This window comes from Augochlora pura, chromosome 5 (genome assembly GCF_028453695.1).
Source record: "Augochlora pura isolate Apur16 chromosome 5, APUR_v2.2.1, whole genome shotgun sequence".
In the NCBI taxonomy this organism is placed as follows: Eukaryota; Metazoa; Arthropoda; class Insecta; order Hymenoptera; family Halictidae; genus Augochlora; species Augochlora pura.
In genome coordinates, this window is record NC_135776.1 from 3328153 (window position 1) to 3351585 (window position 23433).

The 23433-nt window shown below is 39.4% G+C and overlaps 1 protein-coding gene across 1 annotated transcript in view; it reads right to left on the reverse strand.

The window, feature by feature from the left end:
- Window positions 1–461: 461 nt before the first annotated feature.
- LOC144469972 (uncharacterized) overlaps window positions 462–23433 on the reverse strand; it is a 169971-nt gene continuing 146999 nt past the window's right edge. The window contains exons 9-19 of the mRNA XM_078180724.1: window positions 23317–23352; window positions 22698–22802; window positions 21816–21860; window positions 20684–20746; window positions 11896–11922; window positions 11408–11461; window positions 9264–9290; window positions 8092–8118; window positions 5096–5131; window positions 3252–3386; window positions 462–1496 (exon numbers count right to left, since the gene is read on the reverse strand). Of these exons, the coding sequence (XP_078036850.1) occupies window positions 1437–1496; window positions 3252–3386; window positions 5096–5131; window positions 8092–8118; window positions 9264–9290; window positions 11408–11461; window positions 11896–11922; window positions 20684–20746; window positions 21816–21860; window positions 22698–22802; window positions 23317–23352 (615 nt within the window). The 3' untranslated portion in view covers window positions 462–1436. The remainder of the gene's footprint in view (window positions 1497–3251; window positions 3387–5095; window positions 5132–8091; window positions 8119–9263; window positions 9291–11407; window positions 11462–11895; window positions 11923–20683; window positions 20747–21815; window positions 21861–22697; window positions 22803–23316; window positions 23353–23433) is intronic.

Genomic DNA, 23433 nt, shown 5'->3' on the forward strand with positions numbered 1-23433 from the left:
TTATTCTGTCGCTTTACAGCTAATGTAACTCTAAGTCTAAAGGAAACTTACGTAACGATATGCTTTATTAACTGATAATCGTATAAAAATTAGCCTTTGCGATCGTGCAAAAATATGCACCTTATCTGACACACCGAAGGCAACAAAATTACACAGGTACGCGTATATGCATTGTTCGCGAAACTAACACGTAGTAGGAAAGTAAGTTCTTTCAACTGTTCTTCCACTGTAACGAAATTAACTACGCTGTAATCATGACAGAAAGTCACCGAACAATTCGAAACGTGTGTCGCTTGAAAAGTCCTCGAATAAAATGCAGAATTGGACCTCCCCAAAAAAAAATAAACAATGCGATATCGAATCGGTATCCCTTTTTTCCAATCTCTTAAAATCATAATGATATGTAGAACGGTCGATAATTAATACGATCATGTATGAATATGTAAATAGCATTTGTGCTTCTTAAAAGCTCGTTTGGTTGTATTTGAATAGGAAATAAATTAACAGAGTAACTTAACGCTTGATTAAACGTTTACCTGAATATAAATTAAAACGGAACGATACTTTATCAACGAAACGGTATAAATCGACGGGCCTATGCAAACGGATCAATCATCAGTTCTGGCGGTGTGTGCTTCAGTTTCTTTTCTTGTCTATACATAACTCCCCCCTTCTCTTTTAGTAATTTATTGATATCTAAGAAAGAACTGTATTACGATGACGGTTGATATCTCAAGAACGATATAGCGTACGACGGTAGATACTTTTAAGAAAGCTATATTACGACGGTTTGGAATTTCATTGTTACTTGAATGTCCGCTCATTTATCCATCCCCTTTTCATTCGTCGAATTCTCGCGCCGCGATGCATCTATCTGATCGCGCCAACGATGATCTCGTTACTGTTATTTATACATAGGATGCTCTCTCGCATAATCGTCGGCCGGGCCGACGAATCAATTTTTTTTACCTATCATCCTCTTTGTCGTCGCGCGCGACGCGTTGTGCGATTGATTGTTCGTTAATTTCACGACGTCGAGGACAAGGTAATTCATAAAATTATGCGTCGACACCTCGTCGCCGGTGTAATTGTAATGTTGGTATTGTTCTAACCGCGTCCCGCGGTAATAAGCTCTCTAAATATTTATGTACACGCACTATCTGCGGACGCTAATCACTGTAAGTACACTTATTTACAACACTCGATGGCAAGATGATTAGTTTGGCATACAGGTAGTTATATGCAAAAAAATATGTATACGTAAAATATACATATACATCTCATTTCTGTTTGTTTGTTCGTTTTGTTCGTTCGTTCGTTTTTTCTTTTCTTTCCTAAACAACTTGTTCAGTACGTCGAATGGGGGATGATGAGTATTTTCACGATGAAATATACACAGAGGTCCCTGGAAATGTGTGCTTCTGTACTTCATTGTGTTACTGCCCTTGTTCCGCCTCCTCCTCCTCCAGCCATTCCCGAAGAATATTGTTTCCTCCCTGTAAATATCATGAAACGGTCGTATCAGGGGCTTGGATTGGAATCGTTCATTTCTAGAATTGTCTGTTCAAGCAGGCCTAGAAGATTCGCATGATTCAGGGCTTGAAACGGTACCTTGAACAATCGTTAGTATTTAAATAGGTACGATAGAACAATATTCCTTCGAATAATCGTTTCGAATAGTCTACAGATCTTGATGAAAAATAAAATAGAAATATAGTTTTCAAAGAAGAAATGCAGTCTGTTCGTATTTGCATCGAAATCGTAATTATAGCTCTGTTTAACAATTTCAGGCCCTGTTGTGTGATACGATCAAAGAAGTAGGAAGAATTCATAGCGCCGGAACGTACAGGTGCAATGTAAACGTGAACGTTCAAACGCGTTCGCGCGTAAACCGCTGTTCCTTATGATCGAAACTCAGTTCCGTGTTGGCATCTCATTGTTCATCGAACAGTCGGCTAGCTCGACAATTGTGTAATCGTGCGTGGAGCAATCGGACGGGTATGTAGTCAAGAATTCATGCACCGGAGATTAGCGTTGTTTCGAGTGTTAAATCATTCTATGAGCAACGCGATGGGTCGTGCATTCTATTCAGGAATAGAGGTTTTATTAACGACGGTGGAACATCGTTCAACTTACGTCTTTGGACAGATCTTTGTAGAAAGGGAAAGGGTTGGTGCAACTTTAGAAATAAATAAAAATAAAAGTAGATCTAAACGGAGAAATCGGAGACACGAAGGAACTCTATGTGTAGAATCTCGTTTAAAATTCCGTAAGCAACAGAATGTGTTTCTACTGAATTTATAGATAGATTCTACGAAAGGCCATGCCCAGAAAAGGATGTTCTGTATTAGAGGGTCGGTGCGTTGCATCGCCGACTAGTATCATGCATAAAAAGTTAGCGTAACTACGGGGCTTGCAATTACCAGGACCACGTTAGTTTAGGAGAGCAGGGTGAGACGAGTGATGAGGGGCGATGACGGTGGTGGTAATTTTTATTGGTGGTGTATTTGGTGGTAGTGGTGGTAGTGGTGGTAGTAGTTGATGGTGATTAGGGCAGCGCACAATGAGCAATTTATTGCTCGGCTAGATTTCCGTTCGGATCCGAATATTCGTCGTCCTCCTCTTCAGGTTCCTCGTAATCCGTTTCAGCTGGTTCGGGGCCGTCGATGGCTGACACCGAGGTGATGATGGTCTGCTAATCATAGGCGAGAATCCGAGCGATCTACCTTGATCTTACAACATTTACAACGTTTACAACGCTTACAACCGTTCGTCAACGTTCACGGTTGTTCACCGGTGCAGTCTCTGGCTGGTAACCCGATAATCGGGCACAGTCCGTGCGAAAGGTGTTCGCGCACACCTTTTAAAACGATATTACACAAAGTTACGATAAGATGTAATTTTAGTCACTATGTGTTTTACTCATTGTACGGTGAACTCTCGATACCTTTAATATTTAAATGAAGTTCGAGTTATTCGATTCAGTTTTTCAGAAGGCGTTTTAAAAGGTGTCGACGAACGCGACCGTAGATATGAAACTTAGCATTGGTCTCTCAAAGAAGATGGACAGATCTCGACGGTATCGTTTCTGTATTAATTTAATACCGGTTACACCGAAGGAAAAAAAAGGTTAGGACACGAACGAGAAGAAACGCGGCATCGTCTCTGTATTAATCTAATACTGGTTTCCACGAAGAAAAGAGCTAGAGATCCGAACGAAAAGGAATGGACAGAGAAAAAGATTGGATTACCTGAGATGGTCTTGATCCGCATCCAGGTAACGGCAACCCGTCGGGACCTGTTGGACAGGGCGCATCGAGTCCCGGTACACCTTGTTCTCCCGTGTCGCCTTTCTCGCCCTTCTTGCCGCGCTTTCCCTCCGCTCCCTATGTTCAGACACAAGAATGCTTTTTCATGGAAATGACGTAGTCAGCGAGTGTCTGTGCAAACGTGCAAAAAAGGCCAGGCAGAAGAAAGATTCTCTCTATGCACTATACAGTATCGGACTGTGCAGAGTCCGCAATTGAGCATGAACGTCTAACAGAGGCGTTGAGGAATCTTTTGCTCTACTACTCGACAATTGCTGTGAAATAGCCGCCTAAGTTCGTCCTAAAGTTCGGCTTTCAAGTCTTGGCCGAAATTCTACATGAAATTTCCCTCGGCCATCACTTTCAGAGACTTCTAAGCTAACATTGATCCGACGAGTGTCACACGGTCCCGATCGTAACGAAAGTATGGCGAGTCGACGAGTTTACACGCTGGTGGCAGCATACGGATCTAGATGGATCGAAACGAACGGCGAAGTCAACATGGAAAAATTGAGAACGAGGGTGCGAGATTATGGCGTTGGTACAGTCGTTCCGCTCTTCGATAAACTAATTCGCATTTGAACCGTTATAATTTTGTCAAATAGTATTGTACGACAATTAACCCAGACTCGTTTTAAAGCTCGAAGCTTCTGCTTTTGTTATGTATCGTTCAAATGTTACGAATTGATACGTTCCTGTACGCGTCAGAAATTTTTTCGGCGGCTGTTTCTAACGTAGATTTAAAGATTGACGTCTCCCCTTTCCAGCGACCCCTCAAACTTTGTCGCACGATTTTTCTTAGCCACTTTATCGAGCTTCGAACGTGAGTCGTACTTCGCAAGATACGCGATGGCTTCGCGCGACCGAACTTGTTCCCCGTTTCTGTTCCATAAATCGGCTAAAAAAAATAGTACGTCAACTTTCAAGATGCCATTGCAAAGAGGAAGTTTCGAGCTTCGAATCCATGATAGATGCCTTCCTGGAAAAAATTCGTCGACGTTTTTAGAGACGTTTCAATTTGCATCTCTTCGATTCTCCGGTAAACCTCAGTTGTCCTCAGTTTCCTCCCTTCCCCATAACGTGTACAATCATGCTGGAAGAAAATGAACTATGCACATGAAAAATAGAAGCCACGAGCTACAAAATGGGTACGAATCGATCGTTGTACAATTCGTGTTAACGCAACTATAATGATTTCGATATCAACGATCCGCCGAAGAAACGAGATTCCGCGCGGAGAGATTTTCTGGAACCACTGTAGATTGTCGGAAGTATGCGCGGCAAAGCTGATTCGGACACGCCGATTACGTCGTCGATTATTGCAGAAACTACTCTATCAGGTCACCGAAACAACGCGCCGATTAGATAAAACGATCGGACTTGTCCGAACCAATTTTTCCGCTCTCCGTTCGATTGGTTGTATTTCGTCGTCCCTCGCCGAACAGCGATCACGCACGAAGCCGTGTAGCGAATTGTGAAAATTAGCATAGCGTATTTTTTTTTTAAAACAATGCGTGTTTCGAACGGCGGTGATTCGTTTGTCACGGCAGCCTTGGACGCAATAGTACGGCGACGGTAACGATCGCGGCGACGACAACCGAGGCGATCAACGATAATGAGAAATGAGAATCATGGTGGCGCAACGTCGATGGTACAACAGTTTCATTTCGTCGTGAAACACGTCCGAGCGAATCCGTATTAATATCCACAATAAACCAGCCTGATCGGAATCGTAATTTGCTTGCCCAATTATGTTAAATTAATAGTCGAATTACGTCAATACTTACAGGTAGTCCTATATCACCTTTGTCTCCCTTCTGTCCCTAGAATTGGTAGGCCAAATAATTTATTCTGGTTCTTCGCTTCTTTTTCTACATGCACGGTGTTCGATGCATTTCTGATCGTAGAATGCAAAATCCTGGCCGGATTTCAGGCCCTGACCATCTCAATGTACATACGTCGCTACGATCATCGACGCGTCGAACGGTGTAAGGTAATTAGACTAAAATCGGTCGGTTATATTGGAGCAGAGAGTGATTAGCGGATGTTAGAGCCCGTTTGTTCGTTTGGTATTTAATGATCGTGGTGTCTCTGTGTTCCTCGTAACGATTGGAAATTATGCGTGTTTTTATCTGTTTCGTTAAGTGAAACTGTTTCATTTTTAGTACGAGGTCGTTCGATTCGGTTTTATGTGGTTCGAGGGAAGTGGTACTAACTCAAGAATTACGCGTGCAGAAATGCTGTCTGCAACGACTGACACGTGTAATTAACCCGCGGATTTCTCTGGAGAATGAAAATTGTCTGCGTTAATGCAGGAAATATGTATACAGTGTTTTATAATTTTTTAAAGTGCATCTACTGTTTCGTGTTCGATCTACCCATTTCTACTGTAATAAAAGCATTTATAGGATTACAATTTATTTTCATGTTAAGCATGAATTTTTTAATATATCTATGAATGCAAAATGATTATAAAGACGTATTTGAAACTGACGAAAATTCTTTGGTCTCTTAATAAATAATTTTACGCGATCTGCTTTACTCGGATATTCGAATACGACATTTGACGTTAAAATTACGCTCGAGCATGATCGATTTATATTAAGTAAATTCCAACGAAAATTCAACGAGGCTATATCCGGTTCGTTCGAGTTGTTTGAAAGGCGAGTTTCGATGCACTTTGATCGCGTTGCAAATATCGAAATGCAATTTATTCCTTTCGCAATCATATATCTCGGAGCTGTATTCATTAAGATATACGAATTGAAGGGGTATCCTGGAAATTATGCCGATCACGTGACCGATAGCGGTGAAATCGAATTTCGACTAACACCAGCATCTTGGCCTATCGATTATTGGAATTACCAAATTGACGGTGACCCTCTTAGGGCTATATTGATCACGGCTCAAAATACATTCACGTCATTTCGGTATAATGTGCGCTCGACGAGCTTAAAAGTTGTCTGTGCAATAATCAATTAAATAATGTTCTCAACAGTGCTATATTTAAACCGCTGATTTTTGTAGAAAATCGATATTTTCTCTATCAATTTCTACACGAGCCAAGTATAATTTTATTTGTTTCCCTGATCATTTTAATAAGTCGAAAATTAGTACATCACGTTCTCAGTTTATTTTCACGTACGTGTATGTATCAGTATTAAAAAAATTATATCAAATAGTGGTAATAATAAAAATATCATCGAGGTCCCTATTATTAGCGTAATCCTTGATGGTCGAGAGCATAGCAATTTGTGGAACGAAAGGATTATAGCTTGGGGCTTTTTCAATATCGAAGGACCTTGTACTATGCTTTTTTAAGATCGTATACAGTTATGGCACAGTTAAACCATTATCAGTTGCAAACGACTGTTTTTCACAGATCTCGAAAATCATGTCTGGATAATTATTTATTTTGGTGGCTCTTCTCAATTTGAGCTATTTTGCTTTTCGATTGTTCTTTTTTAATATAACTTCCATTTTAATATTAATTTTTTTTCAATCGTGCCTGTACAGGAAATTCGAGTAATAATAATTTATTTTAATCAGCAGAGGAAGGTCCTTATTTTATAATAATTATGGTAGTACGTCGTCTAAATAGCATATTGGAAAGAAGAAAAGAATAAAAGAATAAAAATAAAAACTGAAAAAACTAAATTATGATGGAAGTAAAAATAGAAGAAAATTAAGAAATGAAATAATACTAATCATCGTGATGAATTGTCAAAAGAATTATTATCACCATAGAGGGTTGACCAAAAAAACACTAATAAAATAACCGGAATTGAGAAAAACCACTGAATCCATTGTGTCTGCGTGCACCGAATCGAAGTCCCTTTGTAAGTACGTTTCAACACTCGAACGGCGGACGAATTATTTATCAATCTGCTGGACCAGCAACTATTGTTAAGACATCAGAAACCGCTTGGAAGCAAGCGAGGTATTTTCACATTTAACGACTGGCTTCTATTATTCTGATCGACGAAAAAGTGGCAGACTATGGAAAACAACCGAAAAGATGCATCCATGCATCCGTCGTTTGCGCGAGGGATCGTTTTTGTTTCTGCAACTGATCTCGCAGCTGCAATCAGTTTAAACAATGATTTATAAATCAATGTCGGAACAGTCGAGAGACAGTTTTTCTCAATCAGACTGCATTTTACCAATTTCTTTCTTTCCTCTCGTTTCAATCGTTTGCAAGCTATTGTAAATCTTACTGTAAATCTCTACGAACGATTATTAATATTTATTATTAATATGTTACTGTTTAATGAAGTAACTATTCCGCGTTCGAGTATTTTTTCCCCGTGATTAAGTCTTATTCGTTACATCATTTAACAAATCTTTTCAATTTTCTATACGCAATTCGAGTGCATTTTCTAATTCTTTTATTATTAAGGTATTATTATATAATTTTTTAAATATTTAGAAACTCCCGCGATAAATAAAATAAATATTGTAAATTAAAGCCGAGTTGACCGGTCGTGGTGAAGCGTTAATTTATCGTCCGCTACCGTGCTCTTCGGGTCGAAACGGACCCGAGGCCCGCCGTCCGAGTGTTAACAGAGACATCGAACTTTACGAGAATAGTTTAGACAGTGTCCCGGGCGTGAGCAGGAGGAGAGGGAGGCGGTATAGAGTTCCGTTCCCCTCGGTTTCATGCGAAAGAAGTAAAGAGATGAATTTCGGCGCAGAGTTCCCGGGGTAGATCAGGCAGATGTATCCTCGTTACCCCGGGTTACAGTCACGCCAAGGAACGAGCGATAATCGAATACCACTATACCTCCTTGCCAGGAATTCCAGCCGTACCCTGGGGACAAACAGAATATATCGTTTTGGCATCTCCACAGCTGTATAATCGAATTCGAGCCGAACGAAGTATCGTTTTCTAAGCAAATTCTTAACAATCGGAGAACATCGCTCGACAATACTGACTTTTACTGTGTTTTTCTTTTTTTACAGACGTTTAGGATCGTGGCTGGATAATTATTTAGTTCTCAATTTGACAGAAATGGAAAAATTTTGCAGAACCCTCCAGGAACGATAACAAAATAGCCAGAATTGAGAAAAACCGCCTGAACCAACGCGTCCGCGTGCGTCGGATCGAATGCGTTTATATAAACTGCAAGGACATCGAGCAGAGTGTTAATCATCGAAACCCTTTGGCAAGTCACAGTTTTAACACTCGAACGGCGGACATTCTTGGCAAAAATGTGGCTAGGTATGATTCGGTATATTTATCAATCATTTGTCAGTTATTCATTCATTATTTACTATTTAAATATCAATTATTTATAAATTATTTACGTTTTAAGTATCAATTATTTATCAAGTATTTACTATTTAAGTATCAATTATTTAGGAATTTTTTAAGTATCAGTCACTTATTAATTAATACGATTTAAGTATCGGCTGTTTAGAAATTACTTATCAATTCGGTATAAATTAAGTAATCGTTTATCATTTCGCAGGACTTCTACTTTTCGATCTGTTAGCAGGGAGTTAATATTTCCGCAACTCGTATCGCAACGGGGCCTTTATCTTCGCAGTCGTTCCCTTCGCACAAATTGTTCCGATCTCGTGTGTGTCTTTCGTGAACGTTTCGAAGAGATCTGCAACCAGAGTGCATTTTACCAATCCCTTTCTCTCCGAATCTATCGTCCGTATATAGTCCGGGTCGTGACGGACCCGCACCCGCTGTCCGAGTGTTAATAGGGACATCGAACTCTACGGTAAAGTTTAGATAGTGTCCCGGGGTGTGCGAGCAGAGGGAGCGAGGTTACGCGGTAACACAGGTTTTCCCCATCCCTCCGTTTCATGCGAAAGAAGTAAAGAGATGAATTTCGGAGCAGTTCCCGGGGTAGATCAGGCAGATGTATCCTCGTTACCCCGGGTTGGTTAGACTGTGTGTCGCAGTCACACCGAGGGACGAGCGATAATCGAATGCCACTATACCTCCTTGCCAGGAATTCCATCAGTACCCTGGGGACAAACAGAATACATCGTTGGCATCTCGACAGCAGTATAATCGAATCCGAGCCGAACGGAATATCGTTTTCTACGCAAATCCTTAACGATCGGAGACGCCTCGAAGTTCTACCCGTAGACGTCGATTTGCGAGAGAACATTCGACGTTAAAGGCTGCCATGAAATATCGTCGCGAGCAAACTTTCGGTCACGTCTACAACTCGATTCTAATGTAGGAGACTGTTTCCCTTGGTTTTCACATCGATTCGGTGCGCTCTCTCTATCTCAAATTTTTTTTTCCCAGAAATCGAACGCTCGATGGTGGAAGGGTGAACACGTTGACTGTCGATCCTCGCGGAATCTTTTCTAGACCTCAATAATTAAAAATAGAGCCATTATTTTTACTGGTGAGACATTTTGAAAGAAGGTAGCAAATGGCGAACTAAATTTGGCAGATCTTTTCTTTTGCTGTTAATCGATTTTAGCGCGAATTCTTTTATGGTTTCCGAATTTTTATTCTATTTTATCTGTGTCAAATTTTTATTCTTTTCCACTCCTATCAAACTTTCACTCGTTTTTAATATTCTCAAAGTTTTGACGGGTCAAATCGAAACTGCAAGATCGCACTTAATAATAAGTTCATTTTACTTAAAGAGAAGTTATGCGATCATATGACAAAATGGCAAAATTACGATCACTAACTCGCAGAAAAATGGTTCTATGCTAATGAGAAATGTTCGAAACTTTTGAATCGATTTTAGAACACATTCTCGTGGATGACTACGAACTTGCGAGAGCCCGAATTAAAGCTGGGAGAGCATATTTCGTGATAGACTCATTTTGGTTGGAAGAAAAATTCGAGATCGTATCGGAAAATCCCGATCGATAGCTCGCTGGAAAATGACTGAATTCGTGGCGATGCTTCGAATTCATTTTAACGCGAATTTAGCAATTGAAAAATTAATCGACAAGAATGATATAATAAGTCAAACTATTGCCTACAATTTAAAAAATTTCACGAGATATTCCACGGTATAGCAATACCAAATTTGCTATAAAATTCGCACGAATTGAAATTTTATCCATGACAGCCTCTAGTAGTCGAGCATTATAAGATTTCCAAATTTAATTAATTTCCTATTTAGTGTCTGGTGCAATAACGCTTTGGGTAACCCGTTCGCCTGTTCGCACGCACAATTAACAGTTCCGTTGATTACAAACTAGTTCCCGAAACCGCGTTTATAAATGTTTACCGCGAGCTTCGATAGCGTTCGCTTTAACTTGAGCGTATTGGATTTTCGAAGCAATTGAGGAACATTGTCCGGCTGAAATTTTTCTACATTGTTTTCGCCGGCAGAACGCGCGTAGAAGCTTGTCCCTAAAAAATATCGATACATTTGAAGCGATGGTGATTCGATTTGTGCTCGGTGGAATTTTCGTTGCAGCGACGACGAGCATGGTTCCGTTACTGTACTACCGACGCGAATTGGAAAAAGAATTTATATTCAACGGAGTTCTGGTTGCAGCGCGAACGAGAATTGTCTGACACCGTGCTAAAAGTACGACAACGCACGAATGCCCGGGCTATATCAGTTTGTTACAAATTTTATGAATTTCAATATGGTAAAAATTAAATATATCGGCGTATCCTTTTCACGATTTTCGTTCGGACAATCGAGCAGAGTTATCCGCCAATTGAAATATCGAGGCAAAGTCGCGGAATATCATTCCGGGGGTTATTTAGCGTTTCTTCAACTCTATTTTTCAATGCGCTCCTTCAATCCATTTATAAACCTTAATAAATCATGAGGAAATTTTGACGATATTTATCGTCTGGCTATAAATGCACCAGAGCCCCGCCGTCCGAGTGTTAACAATTTATTTGGAATACGATCGTAGTAATAAAAATGCAATATGCTCGTTCTCTTTACTTATGCAGCATATTATATAATTATATATATTTATTTTATATATCAGCAATTATAATTGCTTCGCAAAGTAAATTAACGGCTACTTCAAGCTACTCCAATTTTTAAATTTAAATTGACAATAAATAAAAGTGTACCAAATAAACCGTCAATTTATTCTTCGAAACGATTACGTATAATTTTTTAACAGCGTAGAACACTCACGGGTAGTCCAGACTCCCCTACTTCACCCTTCGCGCCGGGTTCCCCTTGTGCACCCTGCAAATACAAATGATCATAACGAATACTGCACTGCATATTATACTAGCTCTGACAAACAGTTCATGGTCGAGCACAGTAACATGAAACTACCTAAACGCGGAACCATATTTTACAGGTATAATATAGTGCAATATTTGAGGGAGACAGGATAGTAAATTAACAAATTATTGAGCGCTCTACTAAATGACCAGCGGCATTTGATCTAATTTTTAAACGATTTTCGATCAATGTTGAACTCGTTTTAAGCCAGTTCGACCGAGCACCGTTCGCCAGGGTTAGTATCGGTCGCGGCAATAATACCGTGAAACTCTCAGCCAGTTTCTAATCTACCCCCGAAGTGCTAGCTCAACGGGTGGAGCGTAGAAATATGGCCGATCCGAAATTCATAAATATAAGGTATGATTAAACGGGTCGCCCCGAGGATTGCTCACCTTCATGCCGTCTAATCCTGCTGTACCCTGAAAGGTAGAGGAAACCGTGTCAGATTCGTTGTTATCACCTGACGATTAATTGGTATCGAGTACGACGGATTTTTTATTATTTTTTTTTTTTTTTGATTGTTCAATAGTCATGTTTGTATTACTGAGGAATGTTTATTAGACGCCCTCTACGTCGTCATTCGCAGCGATGTTGTATCCTGCCAGGCTCTGCATTTTTGTATGAAACTCTGATCAAGGGTGAACAAAATCTCTGTGTGAAACTATACGCGATGATACCGTGATTCATCTCGTAACTAAAAAAAAACCATAGACAAATTTTCAGATTTTATACGCGGAGAAGACAATGTGTCTTTTACTTTGCGATTTTTATGATCTTGTATCCTTTCCCTTCATCTATTATAATTTATTTCATTTTTATAAAAATTGAAAATTCCTAGTTGGTTTGACAAGTTACGAGAGGCAATGTTAGACAAAGTTTTCCAAAGGGATGGAAAGTAACGGACGACGAGCGAGGCAGAAGTACAACCGAAGGGGCGTGTTAGGCAAAAGGGAGAAGAGAAAGAAAGGGAGCTCGAGTCTGAAGAAACACGCAAAAGAATATAATAATGTACAACGAACAAAACGATGGCGCAAGGACGTACCAGCAATCACTGTGTTATTATCGTTGTGGTTACAGCAAATCAACACGTCTGTTAATTTCTCTCTTTTCTGTTGTTTCTTGTTGTCGGTCGTGTTAGAATCGGTTATCCGCGGAAGGAGCAGAGAGCAAGTTCGCGTTCGTTCGTGGTTAAACAAAGTGGAGAACGAGGAGAAATAAAACAACGAACAAACGACCACGGTGTCGAAAGGAGAGGCAAACCTTAGCACCGCGCCGCAAGAATTCCGTCCCGCTGCTTCTGTATCCACAAGTTTGCTTCCAGGGGTTGCTGCGAGTGGCGCTAGTGATTCATAGGTACGCAACTCTTTTTAATTATATTAAACCAGTAATAATATTACTATACGCCAATGTCAGTGTTCCAAGTAATACACACACGGCAGAAATCTCAACAATAATATAGAAGTCTCTCCAGATGTTTGTCAGCTACTCTTGGAAGCAAACGTTTAAGATCGCAGCAACAATGACGAGGTCTGCGTTTCCTTTTGGCACCATGAACAGAACAGAACAATGAAGAAGAAAAACAAACAAAACAGAGATAGAAGAAGAAGGAGAAGAAGAAGACTGGGGGTGGTGTTTGTCGCAAAGAACATTAATTGTAAAAAGAATGGTCGTCGGGTCGCAGCCTGAGGCAAAATGCAAAGCGGTAAATATATATATGTATACTGTTTACGTATACGTATATAATATGTCCACTACAAGATATGTGAAGCGTTGAAAAAATTTCGATCGAAGGGCATCGTATAGAAGCAAAGGATACAGGCACATGCACATTCTGTTTATTAATTGGGACAATGTAAAACAAAATCTTCTGTTAAGACTCAGAGTTATTTCATATACGCAAGAGTTCCGTCGTCGTTATTCTTCTCTGCAGACTTTCTCTCGTTAATTACCAAGCGCGCCACGTTTTACAATCCACTCACGCATACTCACGCAACGAAAATCAATTAAAAATCATATATATATACATACATATATATATATGCATATACATATATATATATATATACATATATATACATATATATTATATATATATATATATGCTGTTCCGCATACCTTTTTCTTTTATGCTTCTTTCTCGCTCTCTCTATAATGCGCGCCTCTATATGTGTGTACACGACACGATCCAATACCCGCGTTCATATACATACATATATATTATGTATATAATGTATACACGTTTGTACACGCATACGTATACGGAAACGGCACACGCAGTAATTATTACGCGTGCGAGCGAAATTAATGCTCGTTTAGTCCCGCGTAGCCGCGGCCGAGCACGTCCATTGTAACCGGGCTGTGCACGTTCACAAATATAATGTATGCTTTACTTCGCATAAACGTCGAACACCGCTAACGAAGAGCTTCGGCTACACGAAAGCTCCGCGTTTTATCGCTTATCCTGCGTTATCCTTATAGTCGATCTATGTGTCTCTCGCAATTTTACGCTACGTGTTATCATCGTCGTGTGTTTATTACGTATGTGTGTGTGTGTATGTGTCTGTATCTGTGTCCTGTGTGCTCTTTCTTTTTTTCTTTCCCGACTCTTCTGTGTCGTTCCTCTCGTTTCGTTCTGATTAGGGGGTGTAAACGTGGGAGCAAAGGGAGATTCTTCTCGAGGCCGAACCGGAACCATACGTTCGCGCCGATATTATTCTACACTGTACAATTTCGTGTTCCTCGTGCTGCTCTCTTTCTCTCTCATTCGCTCTCTCTATCTTCCTTTTTCTCTATCATTCACTCGCTCTCTTTCTGTTCATTCACTCTCTCACTTATTCTCTCTCTTTAATTCTCTCTCTCTCTCTCTCTTTAATTCTCTCTCTCTCTCTCTCTCGCTTTTTCTCAGCCGTGGGAGAGCGAACGACATTCTCTGCATGCCGCAACTGATTAGGCCCGCAAACTACGGTGATTCGTTCACTCGCATTCGCAGAGCTGTGCACCGTGCATCGCTGTCGCCGATACTAATACTGTGTGTTCCTCGTGATCGGGTATCTTCGATCTTCTACCATGATCGAACGATCTTCAACCATTGACCGGAACGATCTCTCGGCTCGCGTCGAATGATTTTATAACCTTGATCCAAACGATCTCTTAATTTCCATCGAACGATCTTTTAATTTCCATCGAACGACGTTTTATTTCGCATCGAACGATCCTTTTATTTTGCATTTAGAACGATTTTCTAGCTTGCAATCAAACGATCTTCTACCCAGATTTATTTATATATCGCTTCGATTCGCTGACAATCGAATTCGAACAGCTAAGTCTACGTTCTCGTTCTCACGAGAATTCTTTGTTTTATACGAGTACATTTACGGACATATGCCTGTCGGCAAGGGTCAGATTATGCCATTAATAACGCTGATTTTCTACCGTCATCTTTACTGCGAAATACTGGTTGGACAGTTTCAATACGACACTCGTTATTGGTAATTGATAAGAGCGGGGAAGCGTGATTAAAACGTGATTACAAATGCTGCAGTTGAGATTTTTTGGGGAATTTCTTTTTCTTTTTAAACGTAAGCATTTGGTTTCGATTATTGTAGTTAATGCACATTGTTGATCGTAAAAGTTTTTAATTATCAATAATAAGTGAAATATCTTAGTGAAACACTCCATGCATTAACATTTATTTATAATACGGTATCGACCATTGTTTTCACGATAATTCTGAAATTTTATTACAACATTGATATCGTCCCAATTTGGACAGCGATTCGTTGCAGATCGTTGATGAATGCAGTACGATGCGGTTATAATTAGGGGATGCTAATTAATGTCCTAACGCGTCGCGTCAACCATCGCGCGGACAGCTTTAAGACAAAAAGCTGAAGGTTTTAATTGGGACTTCGCGCCGCGTCCGGCCTTGCACTCTGTTTCGAGTAACGGAAAATTTCATCTGTAATTTGAAATCGTTCTCGAATTGCTTTTTTCAATGAAACAATGGGCGACGGGGAAATAAATGTCTCAGTATTTAGCGAGGAAAGCTGACGTCGAAAACGGACATTATTTGTGGGATGACCTGAGCACTTTCCGAAAAGCTCGCGCAACAGAAAACATGCGGTCTCTGAACGGAGTCTAAATGGTATTATTTATTTAATTATCCAATCGCTAATTGAACATCGAAACGTGCCGTTAAAATTATGCGCGCCATATTGTCGTGTTGGAGTGTTCGTTCACTCCGTCCGTGTCATAGAAAACGTTTCCAATTCGAGCCGGTAATTGCCGCAAGCTGGAAGAGTTGTGAAACGAACTATAATACTACGAAAATAGCATTTCCCCAGCATGACGCGGCGTGTCTATTCGTTAGCAAAAAATTTTGTTGCTTTTTTGCGGGGGGGTCAATCGACGAAACGACGAACGTTTAAAAGTAAAAATTCTGGTACCGAAAATGGAATGATTCTGTCCAGGAACAAAAAAAAAAGGGTAAATTGTTAACGTGGAACAGAAATTGTCCATCTGAGATCCCGTCCTCGAAAAGATGACTAATTTCAGGCTAATCACAGCTGGTAGAAACGACAGCAGACTCTTCAAATTGCAAAAATAATTAAGAAAGTGGTAGAACACGATTTTTTGGTTTGTGACTTCGTTTTCGAAAACATTCAGCAAAGATTTCTTCGAAAGCGAGGTCCAAGCGAAAAAATGTTATTCTGTATTCTTTAGTTAGTTACTTATCTACTTATTTACTTAGGCCAACAGATGAATCATTTTTATTCCGTTTTCTTCGATTCGCTTTTCTGTAAAATCATTCTTCTCGCTTTTCTTGCACGTACTTCTTGACACTTGTCACGAGTTCTTCTCTGATCAGAATTTCGAATTCGGTGGTTCATTTCATTCTGGATGGTTCCTTTCTAAGAACTATAGTATACCAAAGCGGTTAGTATACGCTGCGAGTTTGCGTGGAAAATGATCTGAATGAATTCCAGAAGTTTAGGTGAAAATCAGGCAGCTGTATTTCGAAATATTCTAAACCTTTGCATTCGATGCACTGATCATTTTCGCGAATGAATCGATGACCGTAAAATATACGACAGTATAAAATGACTATAAAAATGAAAAAAAAAAGAGATTCGCAAAATCGAACTGATAAATTAACTTACAGAGACAGAGAATTCGAAATCGGAAAGGCTAGACTTTCGTGGAGTATACATATAGACACTGACTATACAATAAATTATACGTAACGAGCTACGCTAAAGTAACAATTAATCTCGCGTTTCGTATTTTTTCTTCAATTAACAAAGCAGGAAGTTCCTTAGCGATAAAAAAAGAATCAGCAAACTAAGTACCAGTAAAAATTGAGAACACATAACATCAGTCTTAAAATAGTCGGCAATGCAGTTATACCAACGGCAATATCGTAAATCATCATTACGTTTGCACAAGTGTCTATAGCAACCATAATTCCATCATCCTTCGACCTACTTGAATTTCTCCGACTTTAATTTCTCAAGCATACTTACGGTACCTTAATTAGCATACACGAAGCATTCTATGGAAAAAGAACATTGGCTTTCCGTTGTATTCGGAGAATCGTCTTCGGTTGTACAATTGCGGAGACTATTACGTATGCTATACTACTTTCAACAGCTTTCCTACTACGAACAATATCAAATAAAATTCTTCTTCTAACGTGTTCGTACACACTTCGCTGTATAGTTTACCTATGACGATGTTGAGACGAAATCAACGAGACGGGGAAAATACTAGCGAAAAATACTGTTAAATAAATAGACCGTGGATTTTTATAAAAAATTTTATGCAGAATGAAACTGCGGTTGCGAGTTGCAATTAACTTTACATTAACTTCGCGTTTCAGCAATTACTTGAAATTTTTCTAACGACATAAAGACAAGATATTGTCATTGTTAAAACGAGGTTCATTATCGAAGCAATGATACATAAATTAATATATTAATACAAGAAATAATGTACGTTGGAATCATTGATTCAGTCTCAACGCTTGCTAAATGTATGATAAGCTACGAATATAAAAGTCCTTTTTACATAAAAGAGTCAAATATTGTCACTTCGTAGGGCCCTCTTAATTATTTCTAACGAAATTCTGTTACAGTCGCAAACAATAGAAATGATCGAGTTAAAACAGTTTAGGCTCGTTAGTGCCGCAGAACATTGTTTGACCGATGCACTAGTTTGTTGGAACTTCGGACAGGGCAGAAGTCGTTGAAATTATTTTACAAACACTATTTAAGCTGGTAACAATTAAAACGAGATTTTCGTAACATAATAATATTATATAATTTTCCGTCTACATTAAATTCAATTATTTCAAATAAAAAAATTAAAAAAATTAAAAATTATTCAAATAAAATAATTTCATCTACTTTACCTCCACGTGAAGTTCCATTACAAAATGGCGTACCGGTCGGTTAACGTACCCCGTGGCGAAAAATCTGAAACTTCTCCTACAGTGCTTCTGATTGCACGGATCGAATCCATTCCCAATTATTCTGCGAACAGAAGACACATCTAGGGCCTATAATAATTACTATCGACTCGGGATGGCAATTGTATGCTTACGTACGATTTACAGTCTCACTGTCTTGCACCGATGCAAGGCTATTTGCGGCTGCTTTGCATCACGCATGTACTTATCCGGTTTCATGGGGAATCCTTTGATCTACTGTCAGATTGACGCCTGAGTCCTGTAGCTTATGATCCAAGCGACGTTCGTTGTTTATGCGTTTTGTCTAATTTTCAAGCTATAGTTTAATAAATCATTATTAAATTATTATAAAAATTCGAGGATATCTTTAAAGTAGAAATGATCTAAATTAAATTCTCGAGTCAGTACACTCGAATCTCGTTAGACTAAAAATTCTAAATAAACTATTAATCGAGCTATTATAAAACGCGGAAGATCTTATAGATAAGCCAAGAACCATAAGCTCCAGGACTCGTTCATCAAGCGAACGCAATGCGTATGCGGAACATGGTGTGAAACAAAACTGGTGGCCAATAACGGGGCCAGAAACGAAATTCCTGGAAACTGTTGGGTCATTGCTAAGTGCAAGGGTTACGTTATAGCGGGCGATCGTTAAGTACGAAGCGTTAATTCGGAGCTAAACGGGGCAGTAACGAACGTAAAGGAGAAGATGAGACGAAGCTGCGATGATCACCCAGGAGTTCTGTGATCGCGATTCCAATTGAACCGAAATAAATACACCGAGATGAACCGTGCAGGGAACAATGCGGAAGGTATTTTATGGTAATTAAGTAACGTAACCGTGCCGCGGGATTCTTTCGGTAAATCATTTGTTGGATGAGTTCGAGAAATCGGCTGCCTCGTTACGCTATGCTTCGTCGTTGAACATCTATTTTCCTCATTGTAGACAGGATATGCGATTACACAGGCAGAGATTATGTTAATAGGACGGATGGTAGTGCGATCGTCGGTTAACTGTTACGTTGGATAAATAAGTATACAAATACCGATAGAGTACGCATTGGCGATCCGATATCGAGAAAAAAGAAGAAGTACCGTCGGACGATTAACTCGTACACTTCGTTTCAATATTTTATGGAAGACACTTGTTTGCCCCGAAACACCGTCCTTTGTCACACACCAACGCAGAACTCATCGAAATAACTCAAACAAGTACTACAGTATTCTCTCTATAACTGTCCGTGAGATCTCTACAGTATTCTCTCCTTGACTGTTCGATGTATCTCCGCGGAATTCCCATAACTGGTAAAAAGATCTCCGCCGCAATCGGCAAGAAGACTTTCACCACAAGTATCGGAACATATCTCTACCATAATTATCTCGTTTCCCTGATTAAAATAAGGCCAGATACAATACCGTAATTAATATCGCGTTTGGTGTCATTTTTATCAGCGAAACGAGAGATCTTTTTGTCAAATTATTTCATTGATTAAATTTTTAATTTCAAAGACCGAGCTCACACGATGTTCTCCAATGTTTATCTAGGCTCTTAGTCCCCGTTCCCCGCGAAATCGGTACAGTAATGGAGAGAACACCGTATCGTTCTCCGTTCGCGGTCGTGTGCGGTTGCGCGCACGGGTTTTGCATTGCTTACAACGCGTAAGTACAATCGTCTTAATAGCTCGGAAATTAACACACGGAACTCTGTGTGTGTGTGTGTGTGTGTTCGTTCGTGCGACGAAGCAGCATCTCTTACGGATAAAATTGTCCTTTAGTAGCAGGTATCGCGTGTATCGAGTGATATCACAACCGTATCTGTTATTCCTCATAACGGACGGTCATTCTGACTCTCTTTCTCTCTTCCTTACGCTCTCTTACGTTCTCTCTCTCTCTCTCGCTCTCTCTCTCTCGCTCTCAATCATCGTTTACTCTTGATGCACATATCTCGTTGGACAAACAAACAACCTGTTCGGTCCATCGGCCGGTATCACGGTAAATGTATCGCGGCCGAGAAAATTAACAGCTCGAACGCGACTCGCTAAAACATTCATTCACGCAAATTACATCTTATCGGATAAACGCTCTAGCGATATGACTGAATCTTCGAATCTTGTTCATATTTATACTCGTATTTATACTCGTATTTATATTTATATTTATATTTATAGATTTATATTTATATATATATATGTATAGAATGTTGAGAACTTCCGAGGAAATCGTCAACACGAACAGACGTCTCTCTAACGAGGTACACGCAAAGAACCGTAATCTCTTTGCACACACACGTTTTCTCTCACGTGTCATCGTTTTTTCGGATTTTTCCTTTTCTCTCTCATCTTTTTCTTTCTTTCTTTCTTTCTCTTTTTTTTCTCGTCTACGATGCATGCGTGCCGCTTGCTCGACGATCGTTCACGCACGGTTCGATATTCTCTTATTTTTCACTTTCTATCTCTCTCTCTTTCTCTATACGACAGAGCGTTGTTGCGATCCGTTTCGTTTTCTTTCGGTTTTTTCTGCTTTTTTTGTTTTTGTTCGTTTTTTTTTTTTTAAAGAGGCAATCAAGGAGCTCGCTGAGGTTACGAAGAAGTACACGACGCCTTGTCGAAAGAAGCGACAATCGATTACACTGGTCGTTAGTGAATGGCTTATCAATGATTCAGCAGCGAGGCCAATTAACGATGACGTTAGGAACGAGAGGTCCGCGTTCTTACCATAGCACCAGGCTTCCCGGAATCTCCGGGTTTTCCAGATTCTCCTCTCAATCCCATGGGGCCCTGTAAAACAGAAACAAATGCGACGAATCAGCGGCCGGTGTCCTCCAGTCCCGCCGGGGAACGTGTTACGGGGCGGGTGAGTTTCATGGGGATACTAGACCGTCCCATAATTCTGTCTAAACCTTGTGAAGCTTAATATCAATGATTCCGTTTTTATTTTAACGCTTAAACAATCGCTGTCACTTAATTTTACGAAAATATGAATTATAAAAAACGATTCGATTTTCATAATTTCAGTGTCATCGTTCTCTTATTAGCAGAATTTATTTTATTTCTGTTATTTATAAAGTGCATCGTTATTGCGACGATGAAAAAAGTGTATCGTAATTACACGATTAAAAAAGTGGATCGTTACGGCACGATTAAAAAAGCGTCTCGCAGTTGGGGTGTACGCGAATGTAAATCGATCTCAAAAACGGCCGCTTCGTTTTAAGTAACGAGGAGTGTCGTAATGCGGGGGCTACACTTAACTGTTGAAGAGCAATCTCTCCTGGGTAAAACTGTTCGGTGCTCGACATTCTGCCACTTCAAATAAACCGTCAAAGGATCAACGATCCAATCAAATACCGCATTTTACCGAAATTAATTGCTACACGGATGTTTCGATAGACTAATGGAAATGGTACTCGCGAGAACGATATAAATAAAATTCCGAACAAAACGAACATTTCCATCATGTACAAATTACTTGTTATATACAGTTCGCCGACTTTAAAATCGCCACACGTCAATAATTCTGCTTTCTTTATAATTACATGCGGAATTATACTTACAAAATAGTGTAACAATGTTTATGGGATGATCTAGTAAAACTTATGTCAACTGAAATGTCTTAATAATTAACGTTTAGCTCATATTTCGTTCCCTCTTATATTATTTCTTATATTATTTATCAAAATTCGAACGAAGATGGTCTAATTTGTTTCACGAGCAGGGAACGACAATTTCAAGGAGTTAAACAAATCACGTTTCACGGGTCACAGTGTCCATCGTGCATCTCAGGCCCAGAAATGGAAATATTTCTGCATTTCGTAATCTACAGACCTAATCTGTCGAGTATAATACGTACGGGCAGTCCCATTGGACCAGGATCTCCTTTGGCACCCTTCTCACCCTGCAACGTAACAAAAAGATTGTATTCATGAAAATGCACCCAATGCGCCGTTACGTCGTGCCGGCCTGTCACCTTTCTCGAGATTACGCTCTAAAAGTACAAGTTCCGTTTTAGAACGAAAGTGTCTATCTATCTATGAATGTATAGTCGAGTCGAGGGATGTTTGACCATGATCGATTTGCTTGATAAAACATGCTGCTGAATGGGAGTCGAATAATGTGCGGTTGCGAAAAAGATTCACCAATGTGTTACCGTGTTTCCTTTATCCGCAGAATTTCTCGAAATTTAGGTACTGCTGATTTGAATAGCGTTTATGATCCTAATGGATTATAGCACAACGAACACATGCTGTAGAGTGAACAAATCGAGTTACGAATTTTTTAATAGTGGTTTACCATAATATCGTTCGCCTCAATCCTTACAAATCTTCGTATCTTTAAATCTATGCACAGTGGAATTGAAAAATATTCGATGGGCATCGATTAATAGCTTAGAATAATAATTGTAGAATAATAAAATTCTATTATATTAAGTTCTATTATTATATTAAGAATATGTTAAAATTTAAGTTAGTATATTGTTTGTGGATTCGATAGAAAAATGTTAAGGCAAACTCGTTTTAATCTTTTTTCTCGTTTTACTTTTTTCCTCTTATTCTTCTTCTACTGTTTTTAATGTTTTTACTGTTTTTACTCTTTTACTGTACTGTGGTTGTGGTAGTATAGAAATTACAACCGACAAGTAAATCTAGAACCGTTCTTTGAAATTAGAAGGCGTACTCTACGCAAAATACAACGTTCCGGTTACGGTATTTGATAATAAACGATGATTACTGACAGGATCGCCTTTGGCACCATCGTGTCCTCGATCGCCTTTGATACCAGGTGGACCCTGAAGTCCGGGAGTGCCAGCTGGGCCGGGTGGTCCCGGTGGTCCCATTATCTGTGAACATTTCAACATCGTTAAGTATGAAAGAAACATTTATTATATATCTAGAAGTGTTACACAAGATTCGATAAACTGAGCATATGGAGAGTTTAGTAGTTACTGAGAACAGTATGCTCTTTATTAAATAAATAATTATCGACCTACGAATTTTTTTGGTCGTTGCAACTTAAAATAAAAGAAAAGACAAAAAAAGATTTTAAAAATGTTACCAACATATTTTTAATTTGTTAAAACGATTGAAGAAGGAATTAATTTCCTATTTAGCTTCCATTTTCTGTAATTAAAGCTGACAATTTTTATTTTCTATAAAAATTTATTTGATTGGACTCGTACAGCAATAAATTGATTCTTTGAAGTGTCCTTTAAAGTGATTAATTAAAGTGTCCGGCGGAAAATAAGTGAAAATCCGAGGATCTCTTCTGCAACTATTTCTGAGGAGAGCGCACGAGGGTTAATAGAATGTGGTGGGAACGAAATGAAAGTTTCAAGGGTTCGTTTTTTTACTCACCACTTCGCCAGCATTCACTTCGAACGTGCCGTCTCCCTGTAACGAATTACATGGACAATTACACGTGGAATCTCTCGTGGTAATTCACGATCGAAACGCGTTCACGCGTTTTTATTT